We start from the raw sequence: 25,679 nt of genomic DNA on the forward strand, positions 1-25,679 counted from the left end.
GAAAGAGAGACAGTCTCCCTCAGGAGGGTCCTGATACTACAATCCTCCCCAGTCTTAGCCAGCTCCAGGTCACAGGGACACTTGTGATTGGAGTGTTCAAGGGGGTCTCTGGACATGAACTTAGAACGTTCCTACATGAATCAGCCTTACGGAGCATTGCGTTTTATCGTTACGCCACTCTGTGGCTCCAGCCTACCATTACTGATCACATCATTTTCTGGCTAATCCACTATTTTCCAAGTCCAGTTGTCTCCGGGTCCAGTGGTTTGTGGTCACTGAAGCCCGTGTACTGCCCTGATGATGTGGACCTTCTGATAGGAGGACTGTCGATCTCCTTCAGGGAGTCGTGGTCAGGCTGCCATGGCTGGGTCGGCGTTTCCTCTCAGGACTGTCCTTGTTGAGACCATATTAAAAGGATCATCTTTTTCATTTACTGAATTTTTTCTGTTTTGAGGTTCTACTTCCTGTTCCATCAATTTGTCTATTTACTTAGTTTAGTATGCATTTAGGATCAGATAAGGCTAGTCTTTCTTCATCATTCTTCTTTTTCTAAAGTTGTCCTGCCTATTCACCAATGATGGGTTTGAATGTTTTAGGTCCTGCATATCTGCTATGACTTTGGTTAAATCAATGAACCTAGTATGTGTGGGCACTCCAGTTAACCAATGGTTCTTCAAAAGAGACTCAGAGCTAGGCCTTAAGATAAAGGATGAGCTAATTTCCTTTGTTTTCCTCTGTACAAAAACATAGCTGCATGTGGAAGCCATGGGTTTGGATCCTGGGTGGACTTGAATACACTGGATGTATCTGGTCATGGCTGGCTGAGTGGGTGGGGAGAGGATTGGAACCAGGTGAGGCTCTGTCAAGGGCATCTGTCCTTTTCTCTGTCTCATATGAAAATAAATAAACTTTATAAAAAACTCCTCAAAATAAAAATGGAACACAGCTGTAGAAAGTAAATCCTTCATACCTCCTTCAACATACCCAGGTACTTAAAATGCAGTAATCCATTAAAAACACTGTACCTGAGCAATAGTCTCTGGGTCCAGTGGCTTGTGGTCACTGAAGCCCGTGTACTGCCCCGATGATGTGGACCTTCTGATGGGAGGACTGTCAATCTTCTTCAGGGAGTCGTGCCGGCTGATGTTGGTCAGGCTGCCGTGGCCGGGCCGGCGCCTCCTCTCAGGACTGTCACTGTTGAGGCCACGGTTCTGCAGCAGGCCCCGGGGGTGACTGGACAGGCTTGGGGACCCCAGGTCAATTGAGGAGTTGGAAAGAGCATGTGGGGGGTGGAGGGGACAATGGCCATCACTGGTCCTGCCAGGACGCCTTACCAGAGGGGGTGGCTCTCCTCTTTTTCTTTGTCTAAATAGCCAAAGGAGGGGAGAGAGAAAATAGGACAACTTATCACACTGGGAAATATGCAGGGCTGAGGGTGTGGCCCCTGAGAAGAGGAGTTCAGAAGCCTGATTACCACGCTCCACTTACCTGGCTAAGTAGCTGTCAGAATGACGGTCTGTGGGGGAGTTTGTGTCCTTGGGTGAAGACTTGTCTTCAGTGACTGGCTCACTACTGGCCTCACTGTCAGCTTTTTGGCTCAGCGTGTCTGAGAATGTATCATCCCTGTAACAGTGACAAGCAAGACTGAGGTTCTCTTGCTAGATAAGTAGGAGCAAAGAAGTAAGTGATGGCATCTATGTAAGTCTTTTTTTTAATTAACACTTTTTTCCCTTTTCATTATAAAAATGCAATTTCATTGCAGGTAAATTGGAAATTTTAGATATGCAAAGGACAAAAAAGAACAAAGCAAACATTACCCATAATATAATATCCAAGATGACTACTGTTTGAATTTTAGGAAATACCCTTCTTTGCCTCTTTTTCTATGTCTGGGATACATATCTGTGAGTGTGTGCATATAAATGTATAGTACTGAAACTACAACTATGTAGAGGTTTAGGTACTTCAAATATTTGTGGGGACTTCAGAAAGTTCACTGCAACATGGAATTAAGGTACAGTCTAATTTTGGTGCAAAAAAAAATAAAAAAGAAATCCATGCTTAGCTTTATCTACAATTTCCATGGGCTTTTTGAAGATTACCCCCCTTGAACAGAAATGCACCATTTAGCAATGCTTCCATCAACAACAGATTGCATATATAGCAGTGGGGTGAGAGGCTAGACCAGGTGTGTGGTGGGCTGGATCATCTAGGCTTGTGTAAGTACACTCTGTGGTGTCTGCACAGTGATGAAACTGGCAGTGATGTATTTCTCAGACCGCATCCTGTTGATAAGTGATGCATGACTACACGTGATGCATGTCTGTAGACATGCACATAATATTTCTTGGATTCTAAGATAGACATTTTAATATTTCTTTTTTTTATTTGAAAGAGACTTTTGCTGTAGAGTGCATGCACTCGCCAGAAAGACAGAGACCGAAAGACAGCAAGTGAGAAATCACCCCCTGGGGAATGGCCACACCACAATCCCTTCTCCTCCATTCTCCTTTCGGGATCTTGGGCACGCATGTACACACGCCTGGCGTGAGTTTAAGCCACCGGGTATGGGACTTGAACTGTGTTCCACTGCATGGGAGTTCAGCGACATAGCCATTACTCCATCTGCTGGTCCCAGCATTTTAATATTTCTAAAATTAGGCTGGATCATTGAGGCATTGTGTACGTTTTGTGTGGCATATTTCTTTTGTCCTTAAAAAGCTACTCTTAAATTGGTGAAGCTATGAAATACTTTTTTCAGAAAACAGGGATTATATTATACATGTTATTTATGTTATTTTGTAATCTGTTTCTCTCATTTGATATATATTATGATCCTCTTCCTATGTCTTTAAATATTTTTGAAATTAGAACTTTTTCTTCAGGGGAAAAAAAAAGCCAAGAGATGATTCCCTTAGATTTTAGGCCTGTACCCTCCCTCTTGGGAATCTGGAATTGAAATAGTAGATAGACATCAAGAGAAGAGCACCACTGTTTTTTTATTTATTTTTTATTTTTTATTTTTTTTATAACTACCAGTGCCATTTTGTCTATTAAAGCCATTCTCTTAATAGATTATTTATTTATTTGCAATCTGCCACAGCAGTTTCCAGAGACAGAGACAGAAAAAGGGAGAGGGAAGAGAACCTCCCATTGGGGTGTGCTTTTACCACAATCCTTTCTCTCCCATTTCTCCATCCTGTCGGGATTTGGGATATACATACACATGTACACTTTTTCAAGCTGCTGGGGGTGGATTTAAACTGTCTCATAAGCCATATGGGATCTGGTTCCTTTAACTACCAGGCCATGAGTGGCCCAACATAGGTTATTTTTCTAAGAACCCAAAAGCTCAAAATATATCTCCCACTAGTTCTTGCTCCAAATCTCCTGAATGGACTTGGGGAAATGAAAACATGCTGGTCTGAGGGACTGTCAGCAAAGAGTCACTAGCAAGGAGAAAGGCTGTGCTCAGCTCAGTGTTTTCTCTCCTCAATCCTTTTAGCTCTCTTCTAGGACCAGGGTCAGTTTAGCACAGTGGTATGCAGCTTCTATTAGGAGTGCTCAGGCCATCGGCGTGGGAACTACTCACATGTCCTGCACGACTATGTACTGGTGAGGCACGAGCCCGTCAATCCCGTTGTGCCTTCCTTCCCACCAGTCCTCGGAAGCCCGGTGATACAGCAGCAGGGAGGCACCCTTCTTGAAGGACAGTTCTCTGGCAGACCGCCCAACATAGTCGAACTTAGCGATTGCTTCTATTGGCTCACATTCTGTAAGAAAACGACAGAAGATGGTGAGGGGCAGGGCTTTTGATATCCAGACTGACAGGGTAATAAACAAATCAAGGCAGGAGAAAACAGAGGCTGTTTAAAGAGATACAGAAAAGCGCTCCCTTGCTGTCATCAGTTTTTCAGGCAACAAGAAACAGATCATTAGATCTTAATTTCCACAGCCTCTTACTAGGGCTGTAATGACAGTCTAATAAGAAGTATTTTAAACTGTGCAATATCATATAAAATCTCTCCTTGGATTGTAATATCTAACACAATTGCTTTAATATTATTTTGACATTGATGGAATTTCCTTAGAATGTGCTAATGTCATTTATAATACAGAAAAATTACTATCCCCAAAATATGAAGAAGCTTATGCTCTGTTAGCTTATTTTTTTAAAATCAAGTAAAATCAAGTTAAATATATTCAACTTTCCTGTGCTTTCTTCCCCTTGCACTATCAAATCTTCAAACTCCCACCAACCATAATGACAACTTAATGTTTTCTATTATCGGTAACAAAATTTGGATCTTAGCTTTGAAGCAAGCAAACCTTAGTTTGTCCTCTACTCAAATTAAAAGACCAGATTCAGAAATTATATTTTCTAGTGAGCAAAAGATATTCAAGGGGATGATGGTAGGTAAAAAAAAAAGGCCAGTCTTCCAAAAGTTACATACTGTGTACTCCTATTTACACTCCCATTTACACGGTATTCTTGGGATGACATAATTATAGAGATGGAGACTAGATTAGTGGGTGCCGGAGGTTGGGGTGGAGGAGGCAATGAAGGAAAGTGACTGTGGCTAAAGAGATGAGAGACCCTTGTAATGGAACTGTTCTTCATCCTGACTGTGGTTATAGTCACATAAAGCAGTCCACACGTTTAGAATCGTTTAGACCTAAGTAAACGCACACACAAATGAATGCATATAATACTGGTGACATGTGAATATGGTGTTACGTTATACTTATGTAAGATATTACCATTGAGGGAAACTGAAAGAAGGGTATTGATTTTTTTTAAAGAATTACTTTAACTTTATTTATTATTATCATCAGTATTATTTTCCAGTTTGATCAGAGAGAGACACAGAGAGAAAGAGAGTGAGAAAGCAAGCCACCAGGTCTGAGACTTGAACCGTGGTCGGCCATGTGGGAGTCCAGCACTTTTAACCACCATGCCACTTGCCAGTCCCAGAAGGGTATTGATTTTACAACTGCTTCTGAATCTATTATGATCCCCCTAAAAATTGTTAAAAAAAAAAAAAGATAGTGAACACTGGGCCTAGAATCTGATCCACTTGTGACAGCAAAGGTTGAAAGCAAACAGGAGGACAACTAAATAGTTACAAAGGGTACTTTTTGTGATGCACCTTATTGTAAAAAGCCCCTCAAAATTGGAGGTACCCGATGACATGTGGTCACCCTGAAATCTCTTCTATTTCTCCATCCTGTTGGGATTTTGGGCACACATGCACATGTACCCAGTGTGTTTTTCAAGCAACGGGGACCAGGACCAAAATAACAGTTGGCTATGTAGGATTGGCTCCCTTTGACCACTAGGTCACAGGGCTAGCTCACTGCAAAATCTTTTTTTTGAGAGGTTTTTGCTATAGGGCATGTGCACTTGCCAGAAAGACCTGAGACTTGAACCGTGGTCGGCCATGTGGGAGTCCAGCACTTTTAACCACCATGCCACTTGCCAGTCCCAGAAGGGTATTGATTTTACAACTGCTTCTGAATCTATTATGATCCCCCTAAAAATTGTTAAAAAAAAAAAAAGATAGTGAACACTGGGCCTAGAATCTGATCCACTTGTGACAGCAAAGGTTGAAAGCAAACAGGAGGACAACTAAATAGTTACAAAGGGTACTTTTTGTGATGCACCTTATTGTAAAAAGCCCCTCAAAATTGGAGGTACCCGATGACATGTGGTCACCCTGAAATCTCTTCTATTTCTCCATCCTGTTGGGATTTTGGGCACACATGCACATGTACCCAGTGTGTTTTTCAAGCAACGGGGACCAGGACCAAAATAACAGTTGGCTATGTAGGATTGGCTCCCTTTGACCACTAGGTCACAGGGCTAGCTCACTGCAAAATCTTTTTTTTGAGAGGTTTTTGCTATAGGGCATGTGCACTTGCCAGAAAGACAGAGAGAGACAGAGAGATAGAAAGTGAGAAACCACCCTCCCCCAGGGGAGATGGCCACGCCACAATCCCTTCTCCTCCATTCTCCTCTTGGGATCTTGGGCATGCATGCACATGCACCTGGCGTGAGTTTAAGCCACTGGGTTTGGGACTTGAACCACGGTTGGCTACATGGGAGTTCAGTGACATAGCCATTATGCTAACTGCTAGTCCCACTGCAATATCTTTAACATCTGCTGTACTTGTATGTAATAACTGCATGAGAAATTCTTGACTATACAACTAGACCTCTTTCTCACTTGATAAATCCCAAATCCTCTGAAACATATAAGACGAAACATAAAAACCAACAAACATATTAATAAAGTTTGGATTTACTTAATCCAAAATTTCAAACATTTTATGAGAACTATATAACTAACAGCTTTATCAAATATATACAAGTCTGCTTCATAGAGGAGAAGATATAACATTATATTTAGAGGGAACAGTTTGTTCTAAACTTGCTCATAAAGAGTAAATCCTGATTGATCTGAGATGACAGATACTAAAATCTGTATCCTAGTTCTCTTTGGGGGACAGAAATAAACATGTCCATGAAGGAATGAAGACATACTAACTTATTAAAAATAACTTCATGACATATAATTTGCAAATTCCTCTGGAAACACACATAATTATATTTACTGAAAAAAGTTTAAAAATACCAGTATACAACATAGTATTGCAATCTATATATACTATGTCAAAAGGAAATGAAGAGTCATTAATGCTCTTTAATGCCATTCAATCATACACTGTCAATGCTGGCCAGGAGCTATTGAAAACTATTTAACACATATATACACATTTTATTATAATTTCCCGATCATGATTTTTGTGATTGTCATCTCTTTGTTTTTTTATTTTTTTGAAACTACTAGCAACAGATCATCAGAGTCTGCTTATTGTATTTAAATGTAGAAGGTTATGCAAGAATGACCGGATGAATCACAAGAACAAATTTATTGGTAATCCTAGTCCATCAACTAGTAATTCTCAGCAATTTCATTATTTTGACTTTTTCTATTCCCGTGAGAGCCATTTCACAGTCAAGTGTCAATCAATAAGCTATTTATACACATCTTGGTCTACTCGTCACAGAGCAAATCAATCTCAGTGCATGGCGCATCGGGCCCCTTTCATGTAGAGAGAGAGCCTCATCGTTCTGCACGGTCCTGCAGACTTCATAGGATGCTGTTACTGCTGACATCAATAACAATATTAAGAGAGTAACATGATCACTTAGTTTTCCTGCCAGGCTATGATAATTTGTGCAAAGGAAAAGAAAAATCCAGCAAAACTGATTCCATGACCACCTGGTGCTAGTGAGTCTTGTATTTCCATTTCTCATATAAAATGTTATACACATTATACTTTCTCTGTGGGGCCTTGCTGTCCCTGATATTTTCTTCCTATATCTATTACACATCCCTTGCAGAGGATGGTTTTATGGAGTGACAGCCTGTCTTAGAAACAAAAGCTGTTTACTCTAGTGATACTATGACAGGAAAAAAAATTACAATACCTGGGTGATCAAAAAGATAATCAATACTCTAGTTAATTTAGTTACAGTCCTTCAGAGGTTGGCTGTGAGCTGAAAGAAAGCATTGCTTCCAGTGCTTTACTTTCCAGCAAAATCAGATGAACATGATCAAAATGTTATCTAAAACGGGGCGGCCCACACAGCATTTTAAGAGGTAAGAACAACTGAGGATGGCATGGGCAAGACTGATGTTTGTGAAGAGAGATGGCTAGGGCTTTTTCTTGCCACTGGGGAGAGCAAGGAAAAGTTTAGAGAAGTCAGCAGAGAAAAATGAATGAGCCATAAAGAGAAAGAAAGCCAAGATCAAAGATAGGATTGTGTAGTAAAGGCAGGGAAACATTCAAAAGCAGCAGCACAGAAGTATAACAGAAGCTCCTGCTTAAAACAATGTCTTTTACCTAAGTTCAAAATCGTCCATTCACTTTACTTTAAAAAATATTATTAATTTAATTTTATTCATTATTATTTTAATTTGATCAGACACACACACACACACACACACACACACAGAGAGAGAGAGATGCTTCAAGCATTAAGGTTTAGGTCATTGGCCCTATTAGCTCAGTATATTGTCTGTGAGCAACGAGCATGCCTAGGCAGTTGCAGCAGGTAGATTTTTTTTTCCCCGCCTCAGTGTAAGAATAATTCTCTATGTCAGAAATAGAGAGCCAAGTAGATTTGTCCCTTATAACTCCTCTTATGTTTGAATAAAATGACATTTCTCCTTCCTTCTTCTTGTATTTCTCCTTGCATTGCTTTGGGAAATAGGCAGATAAGGGTTCTTACCTTGATGACCCCTGGGACTGATGGTGTCTGGGCTATTTGGTTGCTCTTGGGGGATCAACCCTCACTGTAAAAGGCACCTTTGCGTGGGGTGGGAGGATGAATTTGTTTGCCTCTGTATTTATGTATACGAGGCACTCAATGGAGAATACTCTTAATCTTATTATGGGATAGTGACAATGATAACACCTACAGGGGAAGTGTTAGGAACAAAATTCCCAGCTATCTACTGAGAGCTGTTGAACAGTAGCCCCAGTGGGGTGAGAGAAGGAAAGGTGGCTGCCTAGAGTTATTGTAGGAGGTGTTTTTGTTTTTCTTTTAAAGATTTTTGCCATAGGGTGCATGCACTAAAGAGAGAGAGAAAGAAAAGAGAGGAAAAGTGAGAAAGCAAGCTGCTGGGTCCAGGACTCAAACCACAGTCAGCCATGTAGGAGTCCAATGCCTCAACCACCACCCCACCTGCTTGTCCCAATTCATCTTACTTTTAAAGATACATGGAACATTTCTTTTTAGCACATGGTGGACACTAGACACAGTAATTACCCTCCTACAAAAATCAACTAATAAAGCTGAATTTAAAAAATGTATAATTGAATCAATGAGCTATCAAGACATTAAGGAATACTAAAGACCAAAATTTCAGTGAGAGTGGGAATCCATTAAGATAAACTGAACTTTAGGACACAAGAGGCAGATTTTGCCTTAAGTGCATTTTCCCAGCCTAGTTAACGTAAGCTTTTCTATTTTTGTAGGAGACTAAGTCTGTGAGGGTCTAAGTTTTCCTGAGTCCCAAAGTATCACATTCTCAGTGTTAAGAGTGAACTTCTGGCCAACAGATGGTGTAGCAGTTACGTCATTGGGTTCCCACATGGCCGACCAAAGTTCAAGTCCCAGACCTGACAGCTTGAAATTCATGGTGTGTGTGTGTGCACGCACGCACGCTCAGGATCCCAGGAAGAGAATGGAGAAGGATTGCAGCATGGCCATCCTCCCTGGGGAGTGATTTCTCACTTTCCCTGTCACTGTCTCTGTCTCTCTCTTTCTCTCCAGGGAGCACAGCGGCCCTAAGGCAAAAAACCTCTTAAAAAAAAAAAAAAAAGGGACCAGCAGTTAGCGTAATGGCTATGTTGCTGAACTCCCATGTAGTTGAACGCAGTTCAAGTCCTGGACCTGGTGGCTTAAAACTCACGCTGGGCACGTGTGCATGCATACCCAGGATCCTGAGAGGAGAAGGGATTGCGGCGTGGCCATCCCTCCTGGGGAGTGATTTCTTGCTTTCTGTTTCTCTGTCTCTCTGGCGAGTACAAGTGCCCTATAGCAAAAACTTCTCAAAAAAAAAAAAAAAAACAAAAAAGAAAAGAAATGAACTTCACTCTATGTTCTAGAAACTTTTAGTTCTAGAAATCATCCAGCCCTTTAGTCCTTCATACTTCTTCATAGACTGTATCTCCCCTATTTTCCGTCCTCTCTTAATGAAATAGCTCATCTCAAATCAGGTATAAAGAATCTGTGAGAATACCAGCCACATTCAGGTCCTCAGGCAGGTTTGCAGTTTAAATGCTTAATACTAAAGTAGTCTGGAAAACCTGAAGCTAAAATCTTAATATCCTTTGCTACTTGTTCCCCAGTGAAAATCCTCTCTGGAGAAATCCACTTTCAAATGAGTCTGAAGTTCCAAGAAATAGGTTTAAAAATTTTTTAAAACACATGGCGAGTACAAGTGCCCTATAGCAAAAACTTCTCAAAAAAAAAAAAAAAACAAAAAAGAAAAGAAATGAACTTCACTCTATGTTCTAGAAACTTTTAGTTCTAGAAATCATCCAGCCCTTTAGTCCTTCATACTTCTTCATAGACTGTATCTCCCCTATTTTCCGTCCTCTCTTAATGAAATAGCTCATCTCAAATCAGGTATAAAGAATCTGTGAGAATACCAGCCACATTCAGGTCCTCAGGCAGGTTTGCAGTTTAAATGCTTAATACTAAAGTAGTCTGGAAAACCTGAAGCTAAAATCTTAATATCCTTTGCTACTTGTTCCCCAGTGAAAATCCTCTCTGGAGAAATCCACTTTCAAATGAGTCTGAAGTTCCAAGAAATAGGTTTAAAAATTTTTTAAAACACACACACACACACACACACACACAGAAAAGAAGCTCATTGAGTGAGCAAATCTGCAAAAACAGAATGATCAGAAACAATCTGAAACAGTGGGAAGGACTGACATTATGAGTAAAAAGCAAGAGACTATAAAAAGTGAGCAGGCAGCACATGTAGCGTATCCCAAATAGAACTTGAAGAAATTAAAAAAAAGAAAGCCACGGGTGGGTTAGAGCCAATTAGTCACAGCCAAAGAAAGAAAAGAAGAATTTGTGTATAGAACTGAAGAGGTACTAAAAGAAAAGTGACAGCTTTATATGTTTATATTAAAATATAAAAAGTGTTGAAATGAATGCTGAGCATTAAACTTAAGACGTTAGGAAGAGTTTTACAGAGAAAGCATAAACGTTTATTGGGAGACATTAAATAACTGGAAATACGTTCATGGACAGCAAGGCTGAATATTTGTACAGAGATAAGCTCCTCCTTTTAGTATATGTAGAAGGGCTAGATCTGTAGTCAAAAACTTCATGTTTTTAAGGGGCTTTTTTTTTAAGAACTTGAAAAACTGAGTCTAAATTATAAGTGGAATTGCAAGGAGCCAGGAATTACTAAGCAGGACAAAGGCAGAGGTCTTGCTTTGCCATCTATTAAGACTTATCTAAAGGCATTGGAGTTAAGACAGTGTACAGGGCTAAACAAGTAGACTGGGGAAGAAGAACAGAGTCCGGGATGAGATTCACACATAGAGGGTACCTGGCTTGTGAGGAAGATGTGGACTAGGGAGGAAAGGAAGGAAGTGCTGGGACAACTGTGACAACTGTATATCCATAAGGAGAAAAAAGCTACTGACCTCTACTTCATACAATATCCCCACATAAATTCCTGGTGGAATAAAGACCTACTTGTGGAAAGCAAAACCTTAAGAATTTAAAAGAGAAAATGAGGTCAAAGAAGGCGTACAGAAGGCTGTCAGGTATATATGCAAGAACACTCAACATCGCTAATCATCAGGGAAGGGCGAAACCATAGGGAGGGATTCCCCTCACACGTGTTAGAACAGCCATTATTAAACACAAACAAAAGGTAATAAGTATTGCCAAGGATATGGAGAAACTGGAACTCTTGCACATTGCTGGTTGGAATGCAAAGTAGTACAGTTGCTATGGAAAAAGGAATGGAAAGCAACCAGATGGTGGGAAATGGCAGAGGGTGAGGAATAGGGGGGAAAATATATATATACATATTTAAAAAACAAGAAATGGAAAATAATTTGTTGATGATAAAATGTGTGATTAAGCCACGATATAGTGTATTTTGGATGGGAAATTGCATTTTGTATGCTGTAATAATGTTCACTGAATGGACGTAAAATAAATAATTTCAAGTAAAAAAAAAGAAACATTCAACAGTAAAAAAAAAAAAAAGACAAATACCAAACAATATCATATACACTGACAATATTAAAGTAAAATATTTGGTAAAATTGAATGCTGATGAGTGAACAGATCTAAAAGGCTCTTATTCTGTGGGTGGAGTATGCATTAGCATAATCTAGTATAACCATTTTCAAAATGGTTTGGCAGGTCCTAATAAAATTGAAGATACAATTACCCCTAGATGTATGTCCTAGAGAAACACCTGTATGTTTGCAGTACTTCTAGGTTCAGAATATTCACAACAATGCAAAAAACAGAAACCACCATGCATATTTATCGAGGATGAAAAGCTACATAATGGAATATTATACAGTGGTAAAATAAATAATTATAACCACATGTGACTGTGTGTGTAAATCTCAGAACATAATATTAAATAGGAAACACTCATAAAAAATATTACATAGTACGATTTCAATTCTAGAAAGCTCAAGAAAATAGAAAAAGAAAAAAAAAAACTGTTTGAAAACAAAAACAGTGGTTATACCAAGGGAGTAAAGAAAGCAACAGGTTCAGGGATGTGCAAAGTTAATGATGTGCTTTTTTAAAACCTTGGTGCTGGTTCCTTGGGTGTTCACTGTAATATTATTCCTTATACTTTAGACATATTTAAAAACTATCCTCTTGTACCTTCTGAATTTTTAATATCAGCAATTGTTAAAAAAATAAAAAGGCTATCAGGATGGTTTTTTTTTTTTTTTAATTTTTTGGAGAGGTTTTTGCTATAGGGCGCATGCACTCGCCAGACAGACAGAGAGACAGAGAGACAGAAAGCGAGAAATCACCCCCCAGAGGGGATGGCCATGCCGCAATCCCTTTTCCTCTGTTCCCCTTTTGGGATCCTGGGCATGCATGTGCACGCACCCGGCGTGAGTTTGAACCACTGGGTCTGGGACTTGAACCGTGGTTGACTACATGGGAGTCCAGCGACATAGCCATTATGCTAACTGCTGGTCCCTAGGATGGGTTTTATAGTAACATAAGCACGGGCATACCATCTTCACTGGTGTGGGGCTCTGTACCAGCATCTTGGTCCACTTCCTCCAACGTACCGTGCTCACTGTATGGACTGTCACTGTAGGATGAAAAGGAAATTCATATGAGACACACCAAAGTGGAAAGTTTTTTTATTTTTTTTAAAGAATTACTTATTTAATTGTGTTCATTAATTTAAAAAAGAATTATTTAATTTAATTTGATTTAATTGATTCTCATTATTTTTTAATTTGACCAGAGACAGACAGGGAGAAAGAGAGGAAAAGTGAGAAAGCAAGCTGCCAGATCCAGGACTCAAACTGCGGTCAGCTACGTGGGAGTCCAGTGTCTTAACCATCATACCACCTGCTGCTCTTCCAATTTTTTCTTTTTCTTCCAATTGTCAAAGGGCATCTGTACTCACCAGAAAGAGAAATAAAGCACTCCTAAAGGGGTGCTTTTTCCACCATTTCTCCATACTATCAGGATTTGGGGCACATATGTACATGCACCCAGTGTCATGTCTTTCAAGCCACCAGGGTCAGAATCTGAACCATGGTCAGTTATGTGAAATCCAGCTTTCTATGTACAGCACTTTACCACTGTATCATGGGACTGGCTCACGGAGAGAATTTTTTAAATGAACAATTGCTGCTGTGAGGAAAACCATAAGATTCTGGGAGATTAAAAGACTTGCTGGACAGACTGTCAGTGGAATGCTAGAACCTTTCCCCCTACCCCACTCCCCATCTCTCCCCTGGTCCTATGGTAGTATATTATGTGCAGTCATCTTTTTTTGAGAGGTTGGGCTATAGGGCACGTGCGCTTGCCAGAAAGACAGAGACAGAGAGACAGAAAGTGAGAAATCACCCCCAGGGGGGATGGCCACGCTGCAATCCCTTCTCCTCCATTCTCCTCTTGGGATCTTGGGCATGAGCGCCCATCCGCCTGGTATGAGTTTAAGCCACTGGGTCCGGGACTTGAACCGTGGTCAACTACATGGGATTCCAACGACATAGTCATTACACCAATTGCTGGTTCTGTTCTTCATCTTTTTTTTTTTTTTTTTGAGAGGTTATTTTATTTTATTTTATTTTTCTATAGGGCATGTACGTTTGCCAGAAAGACAGCGAGAGACAGAGAGACAGAAAGCAAAAAATCATCCCCCCAGGGGAGATGGCCATGCCGCAATCCTTCCTCCTCCATTCTCCTCTCAGGATTTTGGACACACACACACATGGGCCTGGCGAGAGTTTAAGCTACTGGGTCCAGGACTTGAACTGCTGTCGACTACATGGGAGTTCAGCGATATAGCCATTATACTAACTGCTGGTCCCCTGTGCATTCATTTTTGACTAGGTTATTTCACAACTCTGTAAAGGCAGATGTTATCTTATGAAAAACTGATAGCATTACAAAGAATTTTTTCCATAGTAATGCAAATCATTTGAATTCTGGTGGGATATGATTATTTTTTATGGATAGACCAGATCCTGTAAGTTCATTTTATCATTCCTTTACTACATATAAACTGATGGTTCTTTGATTCCTCCTTTGCATAGGTTGAAACATCTTTTCTTGACAGATACTCATTTTTATCTGTTATGAGACTCATGATTTTAGCCTCTTTTAAAATTTATTTGTGGGCCATCCAGTGGGGTGAAGGTTAAGGCAGCGGGATCCCACATGGGTGACTATGTAGTTTGATTCCCGAACCCTTTGGCTTACAAAACATGCTGGGGTGAGTTTGTGTGCATGCCTCAATTCCCGAGGAGAATGGAGAAGAAGGTACTGTGGTATAGCCATCCCCTCAGTGGGGTTATTTCTCACTCTCCCTCTCTTACTCTCTCTTTGTCTTCCTCGGGCAAGTGCACATGCTCTATAGCAAATTAAAAAAAAAAAAAGAAAAAAAAAACAATAACACAGAACTTATTATTTAACACTACCTTAACCTCTCCTCAAAAGTGGGTTATAAGTGAAATGTACCATTCACAAATATGAACTTGACATTACTATGAAAGCCCAATTATACTGGTAGTGTTGCAGAATAAGGATAACTAATTTATTACTGACTTTGTATTTATAGTGAGCAATGTTCACAGAGAACACTATAAGAAGGGCATACTCCAGCACATATTACTGCCTGTAAGACTAGCACAGGTTTTTACCCTGTTTGGGAGAAGTGATGACCACAAAATATCCTAGAATATAACACATCAGATAATATTGCCTAGCCATTTGTAATACTTGCTCTTTGATAAAAAGAACAAGACAGGGACAGCCACATACTGCATTGGTTAAGCACTGTGCTTTGGGAACTGGATTCCATGTGGCTGACCATGGTTCAAATCCCAGCTCCACCTTGAAAGACAGGCCAGGCATTTGTGTGTGCATGCCCAAAACTCTGACAAAGGATGGAGAAATGGACAAAGAGGGATTGCAGTGTGATCATACTTTCTCTCCTTTTCTCTGGTGAGTACACATGCCTGCTAGGAATTAAAGAGAGAGCCAGCAGGTGGTGTGGAGGGTAAGGCACTGGATGCCACGAGGTTGTCTGTGTGGTTTGAGTCTCAGACCTGTGGCTTGAGAATCACACCAGGCACATGTACATTCATGCCCAAAATCCTAAGAGGAGACTGGAATAGAAGGGATTGCAGAGTGGTCATCCCTCCTGGGGAGTGATTTCTTGCCCCCACCCCCACCTCTGTCTCTCTCTGGCAAGTGCATGCACCCTCTACCAAAAAACTAACATAAATAAATAAATAAATAATTTTATAAAAAGAGGGGGAAAAAGAACAAGACAACAAGAGTTTACTGATAGACCCCTAAAATTTGGAAATTCTAAGTATGCTTTTGACAGTGGCCTTAAAAATACGGATATGAAAATGAAATTATGTGCCTCAGCAGGGCTGTTTTATCCATTTACTTTTCAAGAGCCAAGCTCAGTCAGAACCTTGCACAGAATAAGTACTCAAGTAAGTATTTTGTAACTGTAGCTCATGTATAAAATTGCTCAATATACTACAGAACCGGAATCTAGCATGCCTGTGGCTAATTTAGAACGCACTGCTTCTGGAAATAATGAGTGCTCGTTTTCTTAAGCTATATGACCATACTGTGGTTCAAGGGGGGGAAAAAGTGCTTTTGGTTATCTAACGATTTTCCAGCCACCCATTCTACTCCCATTAATCTTCAGCAAGGCAATGGGAAATAATCCCGAGCAGGGTCCACGACCAGGGAGTTAGCCAGTCTCTTTCCAGCTGCTCCTGAATGTTAGCTGCACAGGGTAGGCTCTGAGGTAGGAAGTCTGTTGAGTAGGAAGAGTCGTGGGCTTTGGCATCAGACCTTTTTGGACTATTCCATTTACTACTAATCATTGAACAGGCTCCTTGGCCTCTCAGCTTCACGATAAAGAAGCAATCACAGCACTGAGTAGCCGGCATGGAAGAGAGGCTCAAGGGAATGAAGCTTCCGATATCCATTTTTCAGAAACTGGAAACTTATACCATATAGTCAATGCAAATATTTTATCATTTCCTGCCTTTGAAATTATTCACTTGACTACATCTGCCCCATTTTTACACTTGATTAGGAGGTGTCATATTAAAAAACTTATACTAAAAACAAATTAATATAATAAATGTGCTCAAAATGACCTTTTCAACTCTAATTGGTTAGAACAGTAGTTAAGAGTATAAGTGAAAATGAAAACAAATAGGAAAATACATTTCATTGACAGGGCTTCTCTACAATGAGAATTTTAAAATACTTTATTTGGAATCAAAACTATCTGATTCACAGGCAAACAGGTGGTGTAGAGGTTCCCACGTGGCTGGTTGTATGGTCTGAGTCCTGCACCCTATGGCTTGAAAATCCTGCGGAGCATGTGTGCATGCGTGCCCCAAATCCTGAGAGGAGAATGGAGAAAGGACTGCGGTATGGCCATCCCTACTTAGGGGTAATTTTTCACTTTCCCTCTCTGTCTTTTTCTAGTGAGTGCATACAAAAACTAAAACAAACAAACAAACAAACCAACACACTACCAGGTTCAGGATGAAAATAAAATCTGTCAATTCAATCAGCTATCCTTTTTTGCTTTAATGCAAGAATAATAGTTAACATAGCTCTATATGACATCAAAACCTTTATTCTCCCATCATAGTATTAACCAGGCCTGACTCTGCTCAGATTCCAAATTCAGATGAGATCAAGGTGGTATGGCCATAAACACAAAACTTTATTCTTCACAGAAGTCATGCTATCATAGCTTTACTTAAAATATGCAATCCTTGGAGGGATCAATATGATTTTCTTTTTTTTTTTGTCTCAGAGAGGTTTTTGCTACAGGGCGCGTGTACTTGCCAGAAAGACAGAGAGAGACAGAAATAGAAAGTGAGAAATCACCCCCTGGGGGTGCAATCCCTTCTCCTCCATTCTTCTCTTGGGATCTTGTGCACGTATGCACACATGCCCAGAGTGAGTTTTAAGCCACCAGGTCCAGGACTCAAACTGTGGTTGACTACATGGGAGTCCAGCGACATAGCCATTATGTCAACTGCTGGTCCTGGGATCAATATGATTTTCTATAATAAAAGGCCAGTGTTTTCAAGGGTCTTTGTATTCTAACTTATTTCAAGCATTGCTGTTTCTTCCTCTTACCTTTTTCTTTTAATTGGAAGCATTGATGGATTGTGGGTATTTTCCCTAACTAAGTTGATCTCCCTACTTCCATGATTTTTGAGGGGACAGAGAACTACTATTCTTGGACTTACCAGTAGTCATCTCCAGCCATACATTTCTCATAAACTGGGCCATCTAGCTCTTTAGCATCTGGAAAAATAGTCTCGTGGTGGATGATGATGGTTTTGACAATTTCGTTCACATGAGCCTGGCAAGACACTTGATCTTGTATTTCTGGGACTGGCATCAATGTCGGGCCAAAGCAGATGGCCAGGTTATAAGGGTCCATCATATTTTCATCGCTGTACTGTGAGAGACTAACAAGGAATCAAGAAAGGTGTTATAAAGGAACAAGGGGGAGAAAGAAAATGGATGATTACTTCATATTCTGAAAGTAGGAATCTAAAATATTTTATTTTTGTGACTAGAGTAAAATATTCCATTCTACTTTAAGTTGGTTTGCTGAATGCCAAAGAAAGTAAAATGACTTTTGAGCTTGAAGTAGAAACTGAGGAAAGTCCAACTTGCTTAATTAAGTGGTATTTTTCAGTCATAAGGTAGTTTAATACTTTATCTGGATGTCTTCAACATTATATTTCACCTCTCAAAAAATGTCTGAGATTTCAGTTTTCGCCTATACACCTTGAGGAAAAACCTGTGAGAAAACAAAGCATCTCTTCTTTGTAACTACTGAAAGGAAGCAAGTAACTACTCCAGGCTTCATTATCTATTTTGAGGTAAGTTTACCAAGAGGCAACAACCAGGGTCACAAAAGACACTATAAAGTGCAGGAGAAGGGAAAAAGAATCTTCAGTTTTTCCACTTAAGGCTAGCAAACTTTGGGGGAGATTTCCAGTTGTCTAGTACTAATTTCTAAATTCGATCCAATGAATATTTGTGAAGTATTTTCCCAGGTGACCCAAAATAAGCCAGCTCTTTATTGCTATATCTCTAACACAGGGTAAGTTCTGTTCTAGGGAGTTTAGGGACTTTATCTTTCAGTGTATAGAATGTCAATCTTGAAAGGAAACATAAAATCCAGGTGAACAGATGACAAATGGAAGGAGAGAGAGGACACTTAACTACCTTTTGAGATGGTGACAGACACACAGAAACAGATACCACATGACATGACACTTTATCCTTTTTTGGAAATAAGATAGTCTAGAAAGTAGAAAATACAAAGCATAATTTCCACAGCTAACATATGCCATTTCCTTCTGCTATTTCTCAAACATCTTATCTTAAAAACAGGTTCACATGAACAGCAAATGATCATGTTACAGATCATCTTGAAAATAGATGCAAGAAAAAGAAATGAGATTCAGAATAAGAATGATCTCATTTCCAAAAAACACACTTTAACCCAGTGGAGAGAACCACAGTTAATCTTTCCAGGTCTTTAATTTAGTGTTGGCTTATAAAGCAAAAATTTGATATAAAAATGTTATTTCCAAGTTTTGATTCTGTAAGGAAAAAAAAGAATAGCTAATCTATCTCTTTAAAATTCCTGTCTGAAGCATCCTACCCTGGAGGCTGGGCCCTGGTCTCTATGCGAAGACCAGGCAGGCAGCTAGGGGTCAACTTTGGGCAGAACCAGTGGAAGAAGTGCCACCTGTCTGCTTCACAGTGTTTTTGCCATTCTGTTGAGATACACCGTAAGTTAGATTCAGATTTTTAAAAAAATTTTTAGATTAACAGATGCTTTCCTAGTCCACTGTGATTTTTTGGTTCTCAGTAGGTTTCACTCAGATGTGTCAAGAAAATTTGGTTGGAACAGTATGAAGAAGACCAGCAGAGTCCTCAGTGGGGAGAGGACACTTCAGTGTAAAAGTGAGGGTAGCAAGCCTCTGGATTTTCACAGAGGCCTAGGCGACTAGGCTTATTTAAAGGTAAAATGGATGGCATGTACCTAACCGAAACATGTCTCTGTACACTGCTTATTTCCAGTAGGGACTTCTGAACAAATGAGGTTCCTACTGTCATTTGTGCATGTTTTAGGAACCCCATGGTTAGCAGTAGAGTCCCATTCCATATGATTCTCTGCCAGCGTTTCCTTATCGTGTGAGACTTGAGGTCTCTTAAGGTCAACCTGAGTACATGATTTCAGGACTAGGCACAGGTCTGTAATAAATCCCCATAGCTATTGAGAACTCAAAACCTCCAGTAAGATAAAGACACAATACCCCAATTTTAGGGAGGGAGAATCTATGCCGTATGAGAAAGCATTTCCCCAAGCTCACTCAATATGTTGACTCCCCCTGGATTTATTTCCAAATTCCTTACTGAAATGTTGAATAGCAAGGAGACTCCTGACAGGACATGAAGAAGATGTCCTTATAACAGAACCTGTTTATCAGGAAATAATAACACTGAAAATGAAGCTGGCTAAATGAAAAGAGTAGTTCCTTTGACAATAATGTACTAATTTTTTGGAGTTCTGTTGCATTGTTTTAGAGAAAGTATCAGAAATATCTTGACTAGGTCTCCTTATGGCAAATTTACAGAAATTCTTTTCTAGATCTATGTATATAAGTATCATCTATGATTTCCCTCTATCTCTGACTAAAACATTAAAAATCATGGACATTTTCTGCAAGGAGCAGGTGGTTTACATCATTTTGACAAAAAACAGTCACGACATTAGCTATGGATGAAAGTTATAAAAACATATTTCACCGAAGTGTTATTTTTAGTAGCATTTGGGTAGTTTTGCATTTATGCCACGGTTTCTGCATCCAGAGCCTTCATTTGTCATAGCAATGACCTTGATTTGCTGAGGAAAAATGCACCTTTGGTCTATATTTGATCATTTTTCTCTTTGACTCTGTTGACAAATGGAACTCCATGTACATTTCACAGATCTAAGAACAAAGACAGCATCCAGATGGGCATTTCTGGTGGAGCATTCAGGTACTTACTGATTGAGGAAGGCAAAGAGGTACCTCATCACTATAAGGACCGACCTGGGCAAGGTCAAGAGGAGTTTGCGGATGTGAAGAGCCCTCTCATAGAGATGATCTATTCCTGCAGGCAGAAGACACACATGGTCAGGATTCTCTCACTTGCCACACGTAAAGCCGGACATTGCAGCACATAAATTACAGGTACATATCTAAACATAAGTACTACTTTGCCTTTGGGTGAGATGCCGTCATAGCCAACGTAGTGATTAGGTGATAAGCTTGGGTGTACCAGCATTTCTGAGGGCATCTCCTCTGACTCATCATTGCTTTCTCTGATTTTCATGGTCTTGGCCTTGAGTAATTTAGTCCTTCCGGATTTAAAAATCATGTTTCCCTTGCTGCTCTTTCTAAATTTTGCACCTGATGTGGTTTTGACTCCCTTTTACTGCCTGTTACCTAAAGTAGCTTTTGGGGGCATAATACTCCTCCCTGAACTGTTATGCATGAATCCAGCATATATTCATTTGTCTTTCACTATGATACAAGTAATGTGCCAGGTTTTGAAATTCTTCTTTCCCAAAACTACCACAGAATTTTATTTAGATGGTTAATTTTAATGATCAATGATTAATTTATGAGAGTGTGAGCAGGAGGGAGAAAGAGAGACAGGGAGGTATATTTGACACAGTTTCAGCATACCACGATCCTCCTGTCCTAGCCTCCCAGTTAGCCAGGTCCACAGGTGCATGCTACTGTGCCTAACTGTGGCTGACTGAACCTGGGTCTCCCACGTAGCCCCAGTCACTGCACAGTGGCACCCTCTTGCTTGTATCACTGTAGCTGAGCCTCATCATTAAAAAAAAATTATTTAATTTAACTTCATTTATTTTATTTATTTATTTTAATTTGACCAGAGAGGGAGAGAGAGAGAAAGTAAGAAAGGAAACTGCCACCAGCACTGGGACTCAAACCGGGGTCAGCCTTGTGGGAGTCCAGTGCCCTCAACCACCATGTCACCTGCCAGCCCCACCTCATCAATTTGTTTTGTTTTGTTTTTTTTTTTTGAGAGGTTTTTGATATAGGGCACGCGCGCTTACCAGAAAGAAAAAACGAGACAGAGAGACAGAAAGTGAGAAATCATCTCCTGGGGGGATGGACACACAGCAATCCCTTCTCCTCCATTCTCCTCTTGGGATCCTGGGCACGCATGCACACGCGCCCGGTGTGAGTTTAAGTCACTGGGTCTGGGACTTGAACTGCAGTTGACTACATGGGAGTCCAGTGACATAGCCATTGCGCCAACTGCTGGTCCCTCAACTTAAAAAAAAAAATCTTTAAAAGTTTAGCAGGTTTCAAGCACTGAGTCAAGAATTAGGAATGCATTAGCAATAGGATTCCTGCTCTCAATGGGATGCCTGCTCTGGTGTTTACAGTTATCCTTATCCAGTTTTCTCTGTGGGATGGTAATCTCCCTGAAGAGAGGAATACCTGGGAATTGCTAGTATTACTTTACTTCTTTAGTAGAAAAAAAAGTGATCTAAAAATGCTCAATACTAGGGTGCTTGTGAATAGTAGCTGAAAGGTTATTACAGGTTGAGTATTCCTTATCCAAAATGTTTGGGTGTTTTGGATTCCATTTTTTTTTTTAAATTTTTGAATTTGCATATTCATAATGAGATATTTGTGAATGGGACCCAGGTCTAAACATGAAATTCACTTATGTTTCCTACACACCTGTAAACATAGCCTAAAGGTAATCTTAGACAGTGTTTTGACTGCAATCTACCACATGAAATGAGTTGTGGATTTTTCTATTTGTGATGTCATGTTGACACTCAAAAATTTTCAGATTTTGGAGCATTTCTGATTGTGGAGTTTTTGAGTTAGGGATGCTCAATATGCACCAATAATCTGATATTGTATGATCACAGATATTTTACAACACACTTTCACATCTGTTATCTAACTTAATGGGAATAAACATTATGGAGTAGGTAGGGCATATACTGTCACCCCCATTTAACAGATCAGGAAAATGAGAACTGGGGAAGTATTCCCAAGGGTGTTACCCAAGGGATGGAGCTGAGATCAAGCCTGTGTTTCCTGTTTCACGAGTCTGGTTGTTTTTATTGGATGTCAAGAAAATATATCATTATAAAGTACAACACCCACTAAGCATACATACAACTTAGAAATATTTAAAAGAAAAACAATATATTAAAAAATATTGTTGAAGCTTTCTATAATTTCATTTTCACTATATTTGTTCTTAATTGCTCTTGAGCTATTTATATACCCTACTTAAAAAATATTGTCCTTAGCTGCTGACCCCATCGTTAATTGATTTTCCTCTCACTTTTCAGGTTTTTAGCTTCTATCTTCTTAGATACTCTTTTCTATGAATAAATGTGGTTATCTCTCAAGGTCCCTTCCTGGTTCTCCTCAAAGGTAACCTCGTCCAGCCTTAAGGCTACATCACGTCTAAGAAGATGATCTTTGTTTCATTTTTCTCTATTGTGTAGAAAACAAATTCTATTGTTTCTACCTCAGGATAGCTCTTGGCTAATTTCTTAATTGAAGTCTTTATTATTTCTAAATTGTACTATCATGATACTCCTAACTCAGTTTCCTTTTCCAATTCCCCTTAAAACAGTGGTTCTCAAATTTGACTTAGGTTCACTGTGAGGATTTTTAATTTTTTTTAAAGATTTTGCTATAGGGCATGTGTGCTCGCCAGAGAGACAGAAAACAAGAAATCACCCCTACAGGGGGTTGGCCATGCCACAATCCCTTCTTCTCCATTCTCCTCGTGAGTTTGGGCATGTTCACACACACACTTGGTATAAATTTCAAGCCACTGGGGCTAAGACTCAAACTGTGCGGGACCAGCAGTTAGCGTAATGACTATGTCGCTGGACTCCCACGTAGTCGACTGCAGTTCGCATCCCGGACCCGGTGGCTTAAACTCATGCCGGGCGCGTGTGTGTGCGTGCCCAAGATCCCAAGAGGAGAATGGAGGAGAAGGGATTGCGGCGTGGCCACCCCCCCCCCGGGGGGGGATTTCCTGCTTTCTGTCTCTCTGTCTCTCTCTGTCTGTCTGGCGAGCGCACGCGCCCTATAGCAAAAACCTCTAAAAAACAAAACAAAACAAAAAAAACTGTGGTCCACCACGTGGGAGTCTAGTGCCTTAACCACTGTGCCACCTGCTGGCCCACGGAAGATTTTGTAAAATGCTGACGCTCAAGATTCTTTTATGCTGCCAAGGTTGAGAACCAATGCCTTAATTACTCATGACAAAATCATTTCCCTGAAATCGTCAGTGCTGGTCCCAGCTACTTTTCACTTATTATCAAATTGGGCATTTATTTTCCCCTCTGCACCGCTGCAAAGGTGTGAAAAGTGTATATGGAATATTTTTGCTTAACCACAAATGAATTTGCAAAGTGACAAATAATTTATTGGGATTCCTGGGGAAAAAAACATTTTCATTCCCACTTTTAAGTATGTCATAGTTAGAAACAGTTCTATCTTTTAGAAAATGTGATTTCAGAAGCTCTTGACCAGAATGTAAGTAAAACATCAACGTACAATTAACATCCCTGTATCATTTTTGTATTCTTTCAATATACAACTAAATTAATAATAGTGTGATCATAGCAATATTAAATGGGATATGATAGCATACCTTATATGCTGCCTTTTTATTTGTACAGTATTTCAAAGTGAAAAAAAAAATACCATTAATAAGGTAGGTAGGAGTTACATCTATTGAGTATAAACACTTTGTTTATATACTTTCCAGGAAATGGTTTTGATTTTTTTTTCTGAAAAAAAAAAAGGGACTAAGAGGCTTTAAAAAAGTTACTAAACATGTATATAAATTCACTCAGGTCACAGGAACTCAATAATTAAGTTACCAATATTTCCACTTGATTCAATCCTGGTAAGATCAAAATATGTCCCAGATTAGGCTGTTTATCTTCCATGACAACTTCATGTGACACTTGGGAACCTGCACTGTACAGACTGGAAAGGTGAAATAGCCACAGCTGAAGTCATTTGAAAGCCACTGAGAATTTAATGGGGAAAATTTTGTTTATATAAAGGCTACATATTTAGACCTAGGTAGATTATTAATTCTTACCAGAAATTAACTGGTTGAAAGTTTACTACCTAAAATACCTGATTTTTAAAGAAAGTTGGATAGTTGCTGCTATTCTAAGTTAAAGAGTAAAAAAGATGATTTAGAACACCTGTATGTAGAAAGTCTATCTCTAAAAAACGAAAAAGAATAAAACTCTTCAAAGGTAAAATTATAGCTATCATGATCTGTTCTTTAAAATAACCATTGAGGGACCAGCAGCTTGGCATAATGGTTATGTCACTGACTCCCATGTAGTTGACAGCAGTTCAAGTCCTGGATCGGCAGCTTAAACTCATGCTGGGCATGTGGGTGCTGCATGCCCAAAATCCCAAGAGGAAAATGGAGGAGAAGGGATTGCGGCATGGCTATCCCCCACAAGCCCCCACCCCAGGAAATCATTTCTTGCTTTCTGTCTCTCTCTCTGTGGTGAGTGCATGTACTCTATAGCAACAACCTCTCTCTTAACTAAACAAATAAATATTGAAATTTGGTAGCATTTATCCCCTTGTCTGTTAGAATACTGTGTTTGTATAAGTGTTGTTATGTTAGTTCCTGAAACCAAACAACTAGAAAGTTTAATATATTTAATTAACTAGTAATTATAAAGCTGAATTGCCTCATGAGGGGTCCCTGGTTGGCAATAACCTCTACTCTCTTCCAGTCACATTTGAAGATATTAAAAGGTGATGCTTAAAAACAAGGCAATAACATAAAACTTCTGCCATTGTTTATTGAGAATTGTGGGTGTTTTAAGAGTTGAGTCTCCTAATTCTCAAAGCTCTTTCCCTATTTAGCTATTTCCCTAAAGTTAGTCAACAATTAGGGGTAGGGTTTTAGCAGCTTAAAGCCAGTTTGTGGGATATAAAGTTAACAACAAAAGGAAAGGAAATAAGGCAAAAGAAACCACTCTTACTAAATTATTTAATCTTAAATATTAGTCACATCCACAGAGAAAAAAATCACTCTGCAACCTAGAAGACACAGGCATTACTTTTAAGATCTTTCTCTCTCTCAGTTATAAACATAGTCCCTTTACCTCTTAAAGGCAATTTCTTTTTCTTTTTGAGAATTTTTTTGTTATAAGGTGTGTGCATTTGCCAGAAAGACAGAGAGAGACAGAGAGATAGAAAGTGAGAAATCGCCC

At 39.6% G+C, this 25,679-nt stretch overlaps 1 protein-coding gene across 2 annotated transcripts in view; it reads right to left on the reverse strand.

Annotated features, from left to right (window-relative positions):
- Window positions 1-25,679, reverse strand: part of SRGAP1 (SLIT-ROBO Rho GTPase activating protein 1) — a 353,136-nt gene that overhangs the window by 4,701 nt on the left and 322,756 nt on the right. For both annotated transcript variants that reach the window (XM_006154138.3, XM_006154137.3), the window contains exons 16-21: window positions 20,407-20,512; window positions 17,578-17,802; window positions 12,826-12,905; window positions 3,593-3,773; window positions 1,489-1,623; window positions 1,026-1,365 (exon numbers count right to left, since the gene is read on the reverse strand). In XM_006154138.3, the coding sequence (XP_006154200.1) occupies window positions 1,026-1,365; window positions 1,489-1,623; window positions 3,593-3,773; window positions 12,826-12,905; window positions 17,578-17,802; window positions 20,407-20,512 (1,067 nt within the window). The remainder of the gene's footprint in view (window positions 1-1,025; window positions 1,366-1,488; window positions 1,624-3,592; window positions 3,774-12,825; window positions 12,906-17,577; window positions 17,803-20,406; window positions 20,513-25,679) is intronic.

Source organism: Tupaia chinensis, unplaced genomic scaffold, assembly GCF_000334495.1.
Source record: "Tupaia chinensis unplaced genomic scaffold, TupChi_1.0 Scaffold000395_1, whole genome shotgun sequence".
Taxonomy (NCBI): domain Eukaryota; kingdom Metazoa; phylum Chordata; class Mammalia; order Scandentia; family Tupaiidae; genus Tupaia; species Tupaia belangeri.